Here is an 18,082-nt window from a genome sequence, read left to right as displayed (position 1 = left end):
AGGGTTGATAATTATTTGGCAAATTGTAGGATAGCCAGTGTATAAATAGGGACAGGTTATAAAACTGAGTCAGTTGTCTGTTACACACAGAATGGAAATCATGTTAGCACTAAAATTGTCACCAATTTCAGTTACATAGCAAAGTAAAAAATCATATTTTTTTATAATTTTTATGAAAAAATATTTTTTGTTTAAACAAGTGTATTATTACAACGTCAAATCTCAATTCTTGGAGCAACATTTCATTGTTTCAAACGTTTAACAATTGGATCAAATGATGTTGAATTCAATTTGTGTAAAAGGTACAATAGCTATTTTACATAAATGTGACATGGAAAACACAACTGTTTCAAAAAATTTGCAATTTAATTACAAAGAAATAATAAAAATAGAAATACAAGTACTAAGTAGGTCATCAGGAAAAGTTGTAATCAGATTTGGCATATCACCAGAAATGGTTTAGTAAACATGGTCGGCATAGTAATATGCTATGTAAGGACAAGGACACCAATTTGTGAGGATTAGTTTTATCCATTTCAAACACCAATTACATTAATATTATTGAATTTATTACACTATTTCTAAAATTTACAAAATACTGCACTAGCTAATAATATTTCTAGCTAGTAGGTACCATTATCACATTATTAACTATGCAAAAATGTGTATAACATGATAAAGAATAGTTGCCAATGTTACAAGCATCATTATTACTTTAAAAGTAGGTAACTATCATTGGTGGTAACAGTAAATTATCAATTTAGCAAAACAATCTTTAATTTGCAAAGAATAATTTGTTATCATTAAAATTATAAACAAACAATGATTACAACATTATGGTTATTTGTATTACATAAACCACTAAAGTTTACGATACCAAATCTGATACAGCTTTCTAGTTTTGTTTCATTAGTTAGATAAACAATATTGAACTCAGAAATGCTTTAATTAGTTCTGAGAAGTCAAGTCTAGGGTTACAAAATTAACTAGCCCTATGAACATAATGGTACAGTAGTCAATCATGTTTTCATTCACAAAATATGTGATACCAGTGGGTAAATAGTGAATTACATGCAATGTGTAATACCTAACTATGACTTCAGTGTATATTGTATTATCATGTGACATGTTGATTACATATACTCAACATCAAATAAACCGCACCTTCCGCGACGCGAACTTTAACGATTTTCTTCTGACACAATCATGGTGCCCCAACAATATTGGTGTTATTTGAAAGCCCAATAAATATCCTTAAAGAAAAACACATTTAATTTCTTAATAAATGATTAACACATACCATAAATGTGACTTGAAAAAATACCTCACTTTGGGCCCACCTATGGGATCAATTAGACCAATCTTTATGGTTATAAAACCAAATAATGATCACACGTGTCCTCTTTAACAGATGGATAGTGATTAATCCCAACTTAACAGTTTTATAGCCATAAAAGTTGGCTCTAGCGTAACTACCTATTTTTTGAAGAAGTGACTCTGGATCCTTCTAAAGACACATTTTTGGGGTAAAAACCTTTCCTTTAATGAAATGAAGGTAAGAACTAGGCTTTTAAATGGTTCCAATATTGGTGGGAAGTGGGGATGCATACGTTTGAAAATGCTTGTCGCGGGAGGTGCGATTTATTTGATGTCGAGTGTAGATCCACAGTTTGAGGTGTTACACAAAGATCACTATTATTATTACAGGTTATGTGCCTACATCAGAAAAATTAGAAATACCACTATTGTTGTTTGATAAAAATGTGAATTATGCACACAAATGAAGAATATGTCTGTTTGGATCTACTAAAAGTTGTAGAAATGTGCATTTTTCTGAATCCGAAACAGTTTTATTACATAAAGAGGGCAGTACAAAAAAAGCGTCTGGGTTGATGCTAACCTCCTACTCGTTTGAATAACGTATTTTCTTGACAAACATCAGAGTTCGCGATAATAGTAAATAGATCGGGAGAATAGATAGCAAATGTGTTTCTAGCTGCGAGAATATGCTACGTCAATCGTTTTATACGCTACACTGACCTTCAAAATCAACAACTGCCATCATCTGATTTCATACAAACAATCATTGGCGCCCGCATAAACATGGAATACGCCAATTTTACGACCAGCTACGACAAAAATACCGTTACGAGAACCTTCTCCGATCTACTTTTCTAGCGTTATTGTAAAATCAAGGAGCAAAAGGTTAAATCTATCGGCGTAAATGATAACCAAACATTTTATATCCAAGCCATCATCACAGTATGTAAACACTAAATACTGTTAACCACACTAATGACAATAACATTGCATTTACCGTCAGAGTTCGAACGATAAAACATCTTCGAAATATTGCGATTCCCAAATCCAATTTCGCCCTTGACTAGCGGGCGCTAAAAGTCACCACTTACCGGCCATGACAAAGCCCAGCACAAAACTTTAAGAAGTTCGATAGTTTTAGTACACAATCACTTCAATGTTTTGCTAAAACATCACACAAATATGCCGATGAAAATAGATTAAAATCATTTCAACATTACATCGGTAAAAAGCAATGGCGCTCAGATATACATACAAATAATTACTGCAGAATTTGATGTTGCCATACTATAATTCGAAAAACTACTATTTATATTGACAAAAATATTATTTATTTACGTTTTTATACCAAAAAAAATGTTATATTTCTCATTTTTTCACCTCTTTTCTCAAGATCAATGTTCACCAACATACACTCGAAAAGCATCCTCCTCCTACCTACACTGAATCTGTGGATAGAACAATTTTAGATATCTGTGTTTTGGCTAAGATGTTTTTATAATTATGTCATTGTGTTTTGGTGGAGTTTTAAAATACAAAATAGGTACCTAAACTCTGATCACCACACTCTTTTATTATTATTAATAATATGTAATTTAATTTTGTACCGCATACTCTATTTCCAATTTAGTCCTAGGGTTAACTGGAGAAAAATGCTAAATGGCATTACCTTTTCAGTGCCACCGCTTTTGATGGTTCAACAAAAAAAGAGGTAAAATATTATTTCTTGAAAAATGACAATACATAATTTATATTATACAATAAGATTAAAAAAATGGATGCATTTATTTATAAATAATTATGTTTCATTAGAAAGTGTAAAGATAAAATGATAAAACGTTTAAGTTTTATATTAATTCGTAATATGCATTTTTGTAACTTTATACCAGCATCGATCCATTTCTCATAAGGCATTGATGAATAAAATCCCCAGCGAGCAAAATAACGAGTATAAAACTTACTTATTGAATGTTACCACAAAAATGATTAACAAACAATTCAACAGTAATTTGATGGTATTCTACTACTCTAGTAAGAATATATAAGATGGCAACACTGAACCTGTCAAACGTCAAAAGTGACATTTACGGAGCAAAACAGTCGTGCAAAGGCGCGCATTTCGCTACTACGCAAGTGGTGCCATCTAGATTTTGATGGCGTAACTTTTGGACTGTTTTATCGACTCACAATGTCTGTTTTATTTTAGCCGTTATAATTTTTGCCGCACGCGATTCACAACAAAAGAAAATACAAATAAAATAACATTTTAAAATAATAATAATGTAAATTTAGTATTTTTTGAAACTCTTTGCTATCCCGGAAGTTCCCTTGAAGTAATAAAGCGGGTGTTTCAAAATTATGTCAGTGTCACGAAGTGTGTGAAAGAAAATTCACGCGCAAATATTTAATTTGAAAAGGAAAATTAATACAACTTCAAAATGAGCCATGATATGTTTAGTTCGGTAAGAAACTGAATTGTTTTCATACATAAGTCTTCACATTAAACAATCTATGTAGGAACTAAGTAAGTAGATTGTATTAAATTTTATAGAGCGCATACTTAGTCAGAGGGGTCCAGCTCTAGCCACTTAATAGGCTGGATTGGGACAAACTTTAAACCTTTTTTTACTTCGGAATTTCTAGACGAGTAGTTATTTTCTTTAAAAACCTACCATTCTTGTTCCCGTGGTCAAAAATGATGCTCAGCTTTTGTAAACTGTTTTGGCGCGCCTCCGCGAACAGCCGTCTTTTGTTTTTCGGCGACGACTGCGTTGCGAGCGGTGACACCACCATGGTCGTGGTAGACATCATACCGCAGCCACCATGTCACAGGCTCTGTGGGAAAAAAATGCTATTTAGAAATGGAAAGGCGCCAAAAGCGGTTTGGAGCACGGATCTAGAAAAAGTAGAGATACGCATTATAGTGTATACGCACTGAGCATGAATAAATATCGCTCTCGATTTTTTGTACGTAAACCAAAAGAGCTGCAGCGCGATGATTCCTTAGAACTAGAACTCGATTACGAGAGTCATTCGTGCTCAGGGTACTAAACGTACAAGAGTAACAAAAAAGGCACAAAAACCGTTTCGGTTTGAAATGTAATATCGTATCTTCGAGTTTATTGGACATTTTAAACAGAATTTCACAAGTTTTAAAACTTATCGATAAAATGGTTATTCAAATATTACATAATAAGTAAGACTTGTACTTAGCTTGTTTAAAGAAATTAAAAGACGATTAAACGGCAACAAATTAGGTTTCAATACGAAACTGAAGTCTGAACATAAGTTTTTTTTTTTTAAGTTTATTAATTTGGTGTGTTTATCTTTCATTAATTAATCATAGAATATAGTTAACCTCCAGACGCTCCTTTTAGCTCTCAAGCGTTATTTACTTGTTTTAATTAAATAAACTGGAGTAAACCACTCAACCAATGGGAATTCGTTTGGAGTAAACAAACTTTGAAAACCTGTATAAATATTTTGTAAAACGAGAGATAACTAATTAATGAATAATATCTACGATATAGACGAGTTGTGACTTTACAATTTGCAAGTTCTATTGTTACTTCACTTAGTATGTAAGTACAGTACATAATATGTTGTTCACTTGTTCCTTTTCATATATTATTTTCTAATTAGCATCTTTAGTAACAGGATAATGTCTTATCTTTACATAGTATAAAACAAAGTCGCTCCCGCTGTCTGTACGTTTGCTTTAGATCTTAAACTACGGAACAAAGGTAGGAAGGAAGCGAGCTTCACCCGGAATCCTCAACCACAGAGGAACTGGCTATCTTACCTCTAACTGCCGGAACACAACAATCCTGTTAACATTGTTGTTATGGCGACAGACTTAGGTAAGATGGTGGTAGCTAGCCAGGCGGACTTAGAGCAAGCCCTAGCACCAACCAAACCGAACAGAAAAATCTGCCCCCACTGGGAATCGAACCCGGGACCTCTGCGTCTAAAGCAGGTGGTCTTACCACTAGACCACAGAGGCGGTTAAATCTAAAAGAAATCTGAAGTCTCATTGACGTTTGACGTTTCAAAAACATCCTCCCGTGCCGTCTCATACCTCAGAGCCCCGATTACGGTAATTTTTAACGTCTACAATCCAGACACGCTTCTCGATTCTGCGATACGATTGGTCGTTCAACAGCGTACGTCAGCTGTTTTGACCAATCGTATCGCAGAATCGAGAAGCGTGTCTGGATTGGAAACGTTAAAAGCAATGGTTAAAAGTTACCGTAATCGGGGCTCAGGCTGACTGAGTTAAGCACTAACCCAATAATGCAACAGGCCATAATAGGCTCGCATGTAAATAGTAAAATGCCTAATCCATATTTAGTTTTGGAAATAGCAGATCGACCATCATATTACCTAAAGCAGTGGCTATGCTCGCGGTGAAAATAGATTGCTCTAGTTTGGCTTAATTTACTAACTATCCCAATGGCGTAGTGGAGGCGCGATTAACCAGGTGTGAGGGTCCCTTGTCCCGAGTTTGACTGCTCTGCCACAATTGATCCAACCAAATTCAAACTTAGGACTTTTAGCATTTTACTACTACTTGGAAAGGACTTTACAACAATTTGTTTGACTTATAATTGACTCCAATTAAATCATTTAATCTTGTCTAAGCTCATAATGATCATCATTCTGTTACTTATACGTTATGGATTTTTATAAACAAATTACTTACATCCATCCAGTACCAATAAAGGATAAGGCTGACTAGAACTTCTCTTCCTTGTATCCTCATCATAAGAACTTCCGGAGGGAATGGGAATGATGATTTATTGATGCATGTGATTCAGCAAAGGCGCAACTTTATTACTGGAAAAATAATGTCAGGTCAAAATCCGAAGTCTAAATGCGTATTTATTACTACCGCCATAATTGCCCGGGTCACTGGCTCGGTAAGGAATAGATTGGCCCTCAATGACATGTCACGATGTCAACCACATTGTAGCGTGGACTTTATAATTGAAATGTAATTGGAACTTGTAAGTCTTGTTCTGCCCCATTGAATTTGTTGATACAAAAAATACTAATTTCAGAATGATTACTTTTTCGGAGTAGCAAAAAATTACCACATAATACAGGGCTGTAAACATTTTAAGTGTTTCCCAAGTTAAGCAAAAACTATACATATAACATGGAAATTCTGTGAGAAAGGCATTATAGCCTGTGCTGTTTTAACAAAATACTGCAAAAAAGTTAAGATTGACTTTAGCATCATGTTTGTTTCGAATCGCTGGCCCCAAAAGATAACGAGACGGAGGATTTCCACTATGTTCACCTGGGTGATATCGTCTGGAAGGAAAAAGAGGATTTTTTGGTGTCCTCATTACATAATCACCACTGCTGAACCATCAGGCCCTTAAAGGCTGAGAGTACTAATAAGCATGATCAATTTATGTATCTCGTCACACTCAATAATCTGTAAGCGGATGCTAAAGTTTACAATACCTACTCCTGTCCAGCTTTCAAAATATCGCCATTCCCAGACTCATCGTAAATTCCTCCTAAATGGCTCAGCTCGCAAACTAATCGGCGTAAGGTAAACGGCTACTAGTTCGTGATAGTACGTAAGTTCGTAAGTTTTTTTTCTAGCTCAAATAATAAGCAAATGGAATATTATCATAGCTGGGCACCGTTAATCAAATAGTTAACTTCGTTAATCGTTAAACCGTTAATAAAAAAATTAACTTCGTTAAACGTTAAAACGTTACATTTCGCAAGATTTAACGCAAGTTAACGTTAATCGTTAATCCGTTAACACATGATTATAAAACGAAAAAAATAATTGTATACAGGTTCAAATAATTTCGACAGCTTGTATCGCGCATGGAATGTATTCCTCTTTTATGTTTGCGCTTCAAGCTTTCGAAATTATTTGAACCTTGCATAAGCACAATTATTTTTTTCGTTTTAGTACAACTGAATTTCAGAATAACAGTATGTTTGGGGTGTGTAGGGTGTCTAGAGTTTAGTACTACCCGTAGCGTCGTTGGCCGACCCTTTTTGCAAAGGTAGCGACACTGCGGGACTGGACCATGGATAGCCTATAATCTCTCACCAGTGGCTCCAAGTAGCTGTTGTACACACAGCGGCCACACCCCGGTTAACCACCCAGGTTTAGGTTTAGCCACCCACGTCGGCTCGTGGGCTAAACCTGGTCGAGAGTGAGCGCTCACTTTGTGAGTGTCTCTTTCCAATGGAAACCTCCTAATCTAGTGTATGAAGTCTGGCTCGGCATCGATGGCAAACAATAGTAGATATACAAATGATCTTGGCGGAGATGGCGAGTCAGCAAGGCAAAGTTAAAGCCCAAGGGCGGTAGTAGAGGTCAGTAGAAACTATCGGCCAGAAACTGCATCCAAGCCATCTACCGATTGTAGCAGCTATCTGTTCCATTGGATTCACGAGGGCAAGGACGAGAGAGTGCGTCTGTACCAGCGCAACTGCTTACGCACTTAAATATGTCACGCGCATCTGACTGCTTCTGTTCGAGGACTCCGAGCACGACAAGCCCTACGGCGATGGGTGGTGGTAGAGAGGTCGGGTAGTGTTGCACACTCGGCTTTGTCCTAAGCCTGCACGTAGGCGACCTAAGGAGAGTGGTCGTTTCTGCGCTGCATTAGGGCGACGGTGCAGATTGGGCAGCACCTTAGGTGACGAAGCAGCCCTTTTCAGGGAGGCACTGCTTCCCCCGCCCAGCCGGGGAGGGGATTAGAAAAGGTATCCCAAAAAAAACTCGTCCTTGCTTATTGGGGGGGTAGCAACCGCGGCTGCTCAGGCACCCCACTTCTCGCGGTCGACGTTACAAGAAAATTACAAATACAAAAACATCATTAATGACTTTTGGCGCGTGGAATGTACGTACGCTGATTGACAATGACGGAAACCTTTGCCCGGAGCGCAAAACTGCCGTCGTAGCTCGCGAACTTGGTCGTTATAATATAGACATTGCTGCTCTTAGCGAGACACGTATCGCTGACCAAGGCGAAGTAGGCGGTGGTTACACATTTTTCTGGAAAGGGCGTTCTCAGACTGAATCTAGGCAAGCCGGTGTAGGGTTTGCTATAAAAACATCTATTGCCAAAAAGCTACCGGAATGTCCACAATACATCTCGGACCGCATAATCACACTGCGTCTTCACCTGGAGAATAATAATTTCCTCAATGTTATAAGCGTATATGCGCCTACAATGAGCAATGAAGATAGTGTCAAAGACCAATTCTATGAGGAACTATGTCAGTGTGTTGGCAAAATTCGCTCAAGTGAGCAGATTTTGCTACTAGGCGACTTCAATGCTAGGGTTGGTCGAGATTATGAGTCGTGGCCACGTGTGTTGGGCAAAAATGGTATTGGCACCATGAACAGTAATGGGCAACTGTTGCTCACTCTATGTGCACAATTCGATCTTACCATAACTAACACGCTGTTTAGACTGCCCGATAAATACAAAACCACCTGGATGCACCCACGTTCCAAACATTGGCGCCTAATTGACTATGTAATAACCCGGCGAAGAGATGTACCCCAGGTGAATATTACCCGTGTAATGCGTGGCGCTAATTGTTGGACTGACCATAGACTTTTAATTTCCAAACTGAAACTGCGTTTACGGTTGCCACGAAGGTTTATTAGACCTAAGCCTAAGTCCCTCAATTTGGATGTGCTAAGCTGGCCAGAAGTGCGGGAAGAGTATCAAAAGAACCTGTCAGATTTATTGACAGCGTATGATACTCTTGACGGTGGAAATGAAGCGTTGTCGCAATGGCAGCATCTTTCTTCCTCTGTACAAATTGCTGCCACCGAAGTACTAGGCCATAAAAAGCGCATAAACGAGGATTGGTATGACCAAAACGATAAGGTTTTGACTGCGGCACTGGAGAGGCACCGTAACCTTTTACTGAGATCCAACGGCAGCGACAGCTTATCTGATGCGATCAGGAAAAGTGGAACGGATTTAAGACGACTCACCCGGGGATACAAAGATAATTGGTGGCTCGAAAAGGCTAAACAAATTCAGTGGCTCGCGGATACACATCAGCTTGGTGCCTTCTATGAGGAAGTACGTAAACTCATAGGAACTTCCATGCGAAGTAGTGTGCCATTGAAATCACGAGACGGCACTCAAAAATTCTCTGCTAAGCAGGACATACTCAAGCGTTGGGCAGAGCACTTTAATGATTTACTCAATTTTGATCGCGGAGCAGATCTCGACCACATTAGATCTCAGCTCAATCGGTTGAGGAAAACTGGTATTAAATTCAGTTGCAAGAGTTGTCCCACACATACTAACAAGTGTCGTTAGTGATCTGGTTACAAAACTGTTGTTTTGGGTTCTGGAAGTTCTGGAAGCCCGAACGTACTTGTCAGAACGCGTTTTACTAGCGTTTTTCAGCGTGCCTGCTGTATCTTTTTGGTAAATAGTAGGTACTGGATTAACGATTAACGGACTTAGGATAATTTAACGGAAGTTAACGAGTCCGTTAACATTTTTTAAAGTTAACTTAAAAGTTAATCCGTTAATAGAAATGTTAACTTCGTTAATTAACGATTAACGGATTAACGAGTTAATGCCCAGCTATGAATATTATTTATAAAAATTCTTTATTACTACAAAAACTCTATTATTTAAGCTATCTAAAAAACCAAGTACCAACATTGTGGCGCCAAAAATGAGAGCAATACGAAGCTTCAAACTCTCAGAGAGCCAAAAACAGCCGTGCGGCGTGAAAATGTTGCTCTCACCGTAAGGTTAGCGCTCCAACTTCTTAAGCTTATAGAAAGGCGAAGAAACGTCCATTTGCATAAAACTTGTAATAGTGGTTTCATGTGTTCCTTGACAATTGATTTGGCTTAGAAAAAAGTTATATGAAAACGTAGAATTCCTTTAAAATTGCGATTATTTGACTCACGAAATAGCGTACATATTATTTTTCGGGTGTCCCCTGTTTCGTGATACTACCGAATCAAGGATATTATGGATAATATTTTGATGCTTGGTTTTTAAATAATTATTTATGATAGTTGAAATGTAAGTTATGAAACAAATAATACATTTATTTAAGTTTCTCATGATCTAAATTCGGTATATGTTTCGTTCACTAGAATTTATATGACACGAGTTTGAAGTTCACATAAATGACCAATTTTAAGATAAATTAGCATAAGTACTACCAGCGTAATTTTGGTTTTAATTCGATTCGTTTTATTTTTCTTGGTTTATTTGTATTTTATATGGGATAGATAATAGTTAATTGACACAATTTGACAATAATCCATGAATTTTACTTGGGGAATTTGGAATAATCAGTATCACGAAACAAGGAACCGTAATTATTGTTACTTTTTCCCAAGTTCGTGATATATAAATGTATAGTGTTAGGTACTTGTATGACACATAACATCAAAGAAATCGACATATTTTTTAGTTTTTAATACTTACCTACCTAAGTAATAAATTAATTAATTTTTATTATGAGTCATTGGCGTATATGGGGCTATTTTCAGGGGGGGGACTACCCTCACTTGAAGCAGCTCCAGGGGCGGAGGGTTAGTCCCCTCCCCCCTCATTTTTTAAACTTAGACTTGTATGAATATTTTCACATATCGTTAGAAATAAAAAATCTAAATTTTATGACTACGAAGGGGAGGGGGGGGGGGGGGGGGTAAGGCCCCCCTACATTTCTGATGATTATATGTTGTTAGAATAATAAATCAAAACTTTATACGAAGGTACGTTCCTACCTAGCTTGACAGACTCACATTATTTCTTATGAATATTTCAGGTAGGTAAGTTTTTTTTTTTTTTTTTTTTTTTTTTTTTTTTTTTTATGTGATAGGAGGCAAACGAGCAGACGGATCACCTGATGGTAAGCAATTGCCGTCGCCCATGTACACCCGCAACATCAGTGAAGTCACAAGTGCGCTGCCAACCTTTTAAATCCCATTCCCCCCCAATTGGTCCTCCGGTATCCTCACTCACTCGGCGAAACACAGCGCAAGCGCTGCTTCACGCCGGTTTTTTGTGAGGCCGTGGTATCACTCCGGTCGAGCCGGCCCATTCATGCCGAAGCGTGCCTCTCCCACGGAAGTAATGTCGTCAATTTCACAAAATTCTTTTATTCTAAATTTATACTATCGTTTTTAAATTTATTCAACCCTTAATCATTATTAAAATATCCTAACTCGATGCGTAAAACTTTATCCCGAAATAGGGGACATGAGTTCACGAACTTAGAAACAGAGCAAAATTTTATCACGAAACTAGGGTATGCAAAACCGAAAGTTTATCAAAAACCGATTTTTTTTTCGGTTTTCAAGAAAAAAAACCGGTTTTCGGTTTTTAATCGGTTATTATCGTTCTATTTTTTTTTTCAATCAACTAGTAGTTACATACAGCGATTTGTTACGTCCTGTCCGTTTTGTGTTAGATTACATTATTTAAGAGAGGGTTATAACAGTTTTGATAAATTTAGCTTATTCATTAGGCATTATAGGCACATAATGCATAATGTATAAGCTAAATTTAACTCAAGGGATGGTAGTTTATCTCCATTATACGTAATAATTGTCAACGAATACGTTTTTAAAATTCATTACTCTGTCGGTTTAGTATTTTGTTAATTACCACCATGTACGTAATGTACCTACCTACATCAAAAACGTACTTGCTTACAATTACTATTGATATAAGCAATATCTTAATTTAAAAAGTATAATAAAATGTAAAAAGCTTTAATTTTGTGAACGTTAGGTGATTACGATTGATATTTTAAGCTATATCTTAAATTAAAAAGTAGAATAAAATGTAAAAAGCTTTATTTGTAAACGTTAGGTGATTACGATTGATATTTTAAGCAATATCTTAAATTAAAAAGTAGAATAAAATGTAAAAAGCTTTATTTGTGAACGTTAGGTGGTATTTTTGTCAAATTTCAATACACTAAGTATTACAGTAATAAGCTTCTGCAGATATCGCAAATAAATGAGATTCAATGTTCAAAACAATTCAGAAATAAAAACTGTTCAATTCACTCACACATAGGTTAATTATTCACTGCAATAATCACCAACCACCGGGGATTCCCCGTTTAAAGGTAAACGACGGAGTAACCAAGTGACAATGTTGCCAAGTTATAAATTGTAAAATAACCAAATATTCGTCAAATATCAAAATACCCAGGTTATATTATAATAAAATGATGTTGCTTATTTATGGAATTTGTTACATGTATACAGATAGAAAAACCGATTTAAATCCGGGTTTCGATTTTTAAAACCGGTTTTAGAATTTGTCGAAAAAGGGCGGTTTTTCCGATTTTTCGGTTTCCGATTAACCGGTTTTGCATTCCCTACACGAAACAGGATCCAAACAAGAGGTCCGCAGAACAATTAATATTAAAAAAAGTTCAAACAATATAACTACAATTTATGTATTAAGTTACTGTCAAAAGACCAAAGTTTAGCATACAAAAGCTTTCATACTGATATCATGCTTGGTTATTTTTAAATAAATTGTTAAAGTCGTAAGAGCCTTAATATACCGAAGTAGGGGGCACTTACCTTAATTGATACCGACTCGAACTGATTACATGCGATCCGCTGCAGATTTGATTACAATCGTGCAATACGAAGGAGCTTGCGTTTGTGACGTCATTTGCAGACGTAGTACAAAGTACTTACTTACCTAGTTACATAGTTTTAAGTTCAATCAGTGCCGTAACTAGGGCGGTGCCAGCGGTGCCCAGGCACAGGGCGCAGACCCTGGAGGGGCGCAGAAATGACCCGACCAGTATCTAGTTTTGTTCCATGCATGGTAGTTAGTAGGTACATTTTGTTTTATTGCGAATATGGTGTAGACGCGCCCTCTGTACTATCTATATCTATATGGCATTTTTCAAGCGATCTTGAAACAACAACACTTGTAAAGGTGATTTTATATTTGTTTGATGTGTCGTGACGTGACGACGCGTCAGAACGGTATCGGTTTCATACATTTAGTACTAGCTGGTGCCCGCGACTTCGTCTGCGCAGGATTAGTATTTCGAACAATATGTTTATAAATTGTAGCCTATGTGTTATTCTGATGTATAAGCTATATTATTGTAAAGTTTCATTAAAATCCATTCAGTAATTTTTGCGTGAAAGAGTAACAAACATCCATCCATCATCCATACAAACTTTCGCGTTTATAATATTAGTAGGATGGTAACGTTCACACTAGTGCGTAACGTGTTGTGTTGTGATGGCTTATGTATGGAACCGATACAGTTCTGACGCGTCACGTCACGACACATCAGACAAATATAAATCCACCTTGTCTTGCTCGCAATATTACATACACAAACAAAAGTACCTATACCGTAACTATGAGACAATTTCTGTCTATATTCATTTGGAGGGCGCCACTTCTAACTTAGAAGTTCTAAGCAAATCTGTCAATCTAGCTGAGGAGATGTACATGTCGCAGTCAGATTGTATAATCCGCCGTTTTACATTACAGCTAGGCATTTTGCATTACAGCTCTGTTTTGTAATACAGCGGATTAACGTTTAGCCGGATTGAATACGGCTGAATGAAAATCCGCCGGAATGTATTCGGCGCCAAACGTTCTTAAATACGGCTAGCCGTAATGTAAAACAGCGTGTCATTACCCGCCGCTTTGACAGTTTTTAGTTCCTATTTTCAATACCGTGGCGCTGCCGGACAAAGTGGCTATGGATTCTGGTCTTCGGCGGAATCCTACACAATATTATTAGTGTAAAAATATGAAATCATGGCTGTGGCCCGTGAAGATAATTTTATCTTAAAGAAAAATAACCCAGAAAAAATGACTAAAACTTCATTATTTTGAGTTACCTGTTCCCTTTGATCATTTTTAATGTCTAAAAAAGACTAAAGCCAAATATCTAATTAATTCTTAAAATGTATAGAAAAGTCTAATTGTTTTGAGTTACTTTTTTTTAGATGGCTATCCCTTGTGATTTATAAATAAGTAAAAAAAATTACTGAAGCCAAATATATTATTTAGTATACAGTAACGAAGGTTTACCTTCGTTACTGTTCTATTCTTAAAATCTGTCTTATTAAAATTTATTTTCATTTAACATTGTTTTATTTTGTAAGTATGGTCACCCTACAATCTATAGTAGTACGATGCGGCTAAACGTGGGCCGCCGTATTGAAGAACGTATCGCAATGACAATCCGCCTAAACGTTGAACCGCCGTATTACAAAACAGAGCTGTAATGTAAAATGCCTAGTGGTAATGTAAAACGGCGGATTATACAATCCGACTGCGACATAGGTACATATACACTCGCGAGCAAAAGTATGGAATCACTTACATGAAGTTGTTTCCACGCGATCTTGTGTACTAACGAATTTGTTAGTAACAAAAAAAGTAGCACCATTTTAAAGATTAAACTTTTAGCTTTAAATTGATACCAAATTCATTTAAATCACACCAGTATTTAAAAAGATATCCCGGCTGATGTGAAGAAGTAAGGAAAAAGACATGTATCAACTGTTTGATACGTCGCGAGTTGCGGCCTATTTACCCCCCATAAATTTAAAAGCAAGTGTTTTCGGATTTTTGCTTTCACACGTTGATCCATACACATCTCCGCTTCTTTTGACACTTTACCTGGGATTCTACACCTTCAGAAGCAGCACAAATCGTTGCACTATTGCAAGAAGGGCTCAGCCAGCGGGCTGTCGCACGTCAGCTCCACATAAGCCAGTCCTGGGTTTCGAAAGTTTTAAGACGCTTTCGGGAGACTGGTGGCTTTATCCCGAGACCAAGTTCTGAACATTGCCGGTGCACATCGCAGAGGGAAAACCGTTTTTTCATGTCAATTTCTCTACGAAATCGTCATTTGACTGGTATCGACGTCCAGCAAGAGCTCAGAAATGTTCGTAGGATAGCTGTTAGCGAGTGGACAGTTCGTCTAAGATATGAGCAATAAAATTTGTCTCCAAAAAGGCCTGCCACAGGCTGGAAACTGACGGCAGGTCACCGACATTTCTGGTAATTTCTGACAAGAGCATTTTTCAAGGGCGCAGTTTTGAAAGCTCGCACCGGGCGCATAAAAGGCTAGTTACGGCACTGAGTTCAATGAATAATCTTTGACGAAATAAACGGAAGTTTCCTGAAGTAAACGCGCACGTCGAGATTGTTGAAAATCACCGCGGGAACAACATCTCGGTCGCGCAGTGGCTGGATCAGCAATGCCAGCTATTGTTGATCGAGGAAAATTTGTACCCATTCGGCCTTTGTAAGATACCCATTTTTCAAGTGTCACAATAACAACAAAGTTGTTACCGAACATTTATTTATTTGACTGTTTATTTTTCATTCTATAATCTTGTTGCAGAGCGCCAATGACCAGCTCACGAGGGAGCGGGGGATATGCATGGAAAGTACGTAATTGTAAAAAACAATATTGCTGAATGTTTTTGTATAATCCTCTAGCTTTATTTTATCCCGAAGATATCGTTTTAACGATACGCCCACCATAATTGTTTCCCCAAATTGTTTTTGTTATCTGCCACTGTTTTATTAAGTCAATAGATAGCGAGATTAAAGAGTATGTAAGTACATAGTTTCAGTGCAGTAGACCTACCAGTATTCATTAAGATTCTTCAATCTTCATCATCATAATTTCAGCCATAGGACGTCCACTACTGAACATAGGCTTTCCCCAATGACTTCCAGATTGGCCAGTTGGCAGCGGCCTGCATCCAGAACTTTCTTACAATCTTTAGAAGTCATCGTAGGTCGTCTCACACTGCGCTTTCGTCTTCTTAGTCATTTCTCTCTCGGTCGTGGTCACATAAAGGCGTTCACGTTGGTTGTAGAGGCATCACCTCCGCACGATCCCCAGCCATCTCTCCGACTCTCCCTGATGGCAGACTGCCTGGTGCGGTCAGATATGCGGTTTCCCACTGCCTATTTTACTTGGTCAGTCCAGTGCATAGGCTGTGAGATCTAGGTGACCTGCTACGCAATCGGATTCCTTATCGCGCTGCGTGCACTGTTCTTATTCAATCCTAAACTGTATTATTTTGTTTTCTAGAGGACTGTCCTACAAGGAAAGCGTTCCTCGAACTACGCGAGTGCCAGAACCGCATCATGAACAAGCCGTACACGGCTGAGAACTGCCACCAGGAGACGGTAGACCTGATAGAGGCCATCGACCACTGCGTTGCTGATAAGGCTTTTGTTAAATTTGCTTGAGATGCTTTAAACTTTTTGCTTGAAGACCTTAATAAAGTTGATTTCAAGTAACATGGTATATTTTTTGCGCACCCTATATGACGTTTTCAAGTCAAATTATTCATTGTTTTTGTGAGTTGAAAGAGGACACAAAGATTTTTAACGCGTAGATAGGTAGGTAGGTATAGGAAAAATTGCTATCAAGGTTAGAACTATTCATTAGTACAATTAGGGCCAATTACAAGTTCACTAGCTCCTATTAAAATCTCTGACAGGGACTTTATCTGTCTGATACACTACTTTTGGCTTCACAGCACTCCATTACAATCTTCCTTCTGCAGTAAATAGTGGCTATTTTGATGCTATGTGCTGTTAATTTTTCCTACCGACAAATTAAAAACGTAGGTGTGTCAGGTAATCAGGTTTGCCCCCACATTATGCCACATCTATGGCATGGCATCTCACTAATAATGGAATGATTGTGCATACCTCTTTTTGGGTCTATAATAAAATACACAGATAGCTTTGTAAGTAGCTTTAATTAGTACTATTAGTTTAAAAGAGAACTAGCTTTTTCCCGCAGCTTCGACCACATTTCTGTTGTCACAGAATGTCGTAATCGCGCGAGTGTCTCCCTTACAAAAACCAGGATAAGTAATAGGTAACTATCCTTTATATTTTTTCCTGCATCTCAAACTAACTACTACTCCGTGATTCTCTCTTTATTCTTCTATCCTGTCACCGTGTCGGTTGGAGGAGATCTTTTATAAGCTTACCAGTTGCAGCACAGAATAAGTAATAGTACCCTTGCAGTTCTAGATTTCTAAGATATCTTTAATGTAAATCTGTGTAGGAACTGTTAATTAAATCTGATTATCTTCTGAAATTGCTTGAAACAAGTGCAATCGGATCGGACTTTCTTTCTCTGCCTTTTGCATCAAGATTATTGATTTTACTTCAAATCGATCACGGCTGAAGGTTTCTATAAATTATTAATACCTGTCTTATTGAACTTGACCTCTTGACTCAAGCAAGGCAAGCATCGATTTGTGAATCACTTGAGTAAACAATCGGTTTAAACGTTATCGATGTTGAATAATCGAATCGGACGTGGATTGTGTTTAGGGTTCTTGATTATTCACGATTAATTAAGTTAGGGTTGTTGACATTTGGAATTATCATAGAATTTAGGATGATTGGTGTCGTTGACGTCAACGTTGATTAATTCTAGTTCAATTTGGTTTCATTCACTATCGTCTTATAAATGGGTTTTCCATTTTGTTGTTTTAGCCAAATGACGTCCACTGCTGGACAAAGGCCTCCCCAAGGATTTCCATAACGACCGGTCCTGCGTTGCTCGCATCCAGGTTCTTACCGCGACCTTTACCAGATCGTCAGTCCACTTAGTGTCTAGTCCATATTAATGTCGTAGTAGTCCATTTATGTGGCTAAAAAATAGGTAGCAGTCATAAAATAAGCGGGAAAACTCTTTGGCGCTCCATGGCAGGACCAACATTGCCGCA

At 37.5% G+C, this 18,082-nt stretch overlaps 2 protein-coding genes and 1 non-coding gene across 6 annotated transcripts in view; 1 reads left to right on the top strand and 2 right to left on the bottom strand.

The window, feature by feature from the left end:
- LOC135083773 (protein phosphatase PP2A 55 kDa regulatory subunit) overlaps positions 1 to 18,082 on the bottom strand; it is a 51,120-nt gene that overhangs the window by 19,451 nt on the left and 13,587 nt on the right. The window contains exon 2 of one of the 3 annotated variants that reach the window (XM_063978516.1): positions 3,993 to 4,155. In XM_063978516.1, coding sequence (XP_063834586.1) covers positions 3,993 to 4,131 — 139 coding nt within the window. In that variant the 5' untranslated portion in view covers positions 4,132 to 4,155. The other 2 variants (XM_063978519.1, XM_063978518.1) reach the window with 2 other exon arrangements.
- Positions 95 to 16,631, top strand: LOC135083780 (cytochrome b-c1 complex subunit 6, mitochondrial-like). Of its 2 annotated transcripts, none has more exons than XR_010259694.1 (3): positions 95 to 302; positions 15,718 to 15,763; positions 16,420 to 16,631. XR_010259694.1 is itself a non-coding variant. In XM_063978530.1 (3 exons), the coding sequence occupies exons 1-3, from the start codon at positions 3,759 to 3,761 to the stop codon at positions 16,578 to 16,580; spliced, it is 231 nt and encodes a 76-aa protein (XP_063834600.1). In that variant the 5' UTR covers positions 3,595 to 3,758; the 3' UTR covers positions 16,581 to 16,631. The 2 variants fall into 2 exon arrangements, 1 of the variants encoding a protein (XP_063834600.1); XM_063978530.1 differs by lacking the exon at positions 95 to 302 and adding an exon at positions 3,595 to 3,782.
- Trnal-uag (transfer RNA leucine (anticodon UAG)) lies at positions 5,252 to 5,323 on the bottom strand. Its single transcript has one exon. It is a non-coding gene; the product is annotated as a tRNA-Leu (tRNA).

Source organism: Ostrinia nubilalis, chromosome 24, assembly GCF_963855985.1.
Source record: "Ostrinia nubilalis chromosome 24, ilOstNubi1.1, whole genome shotgun sequence".
NCBI lineage: Eukaryota > Metazoa > Arthropoda > Insecta > Lepidoptera > Crambidae > Ostrinia > Ostrinia nubilalis.
This window is presented reverse-complemented; position numbering and strand designations above follow the sequence as displayed.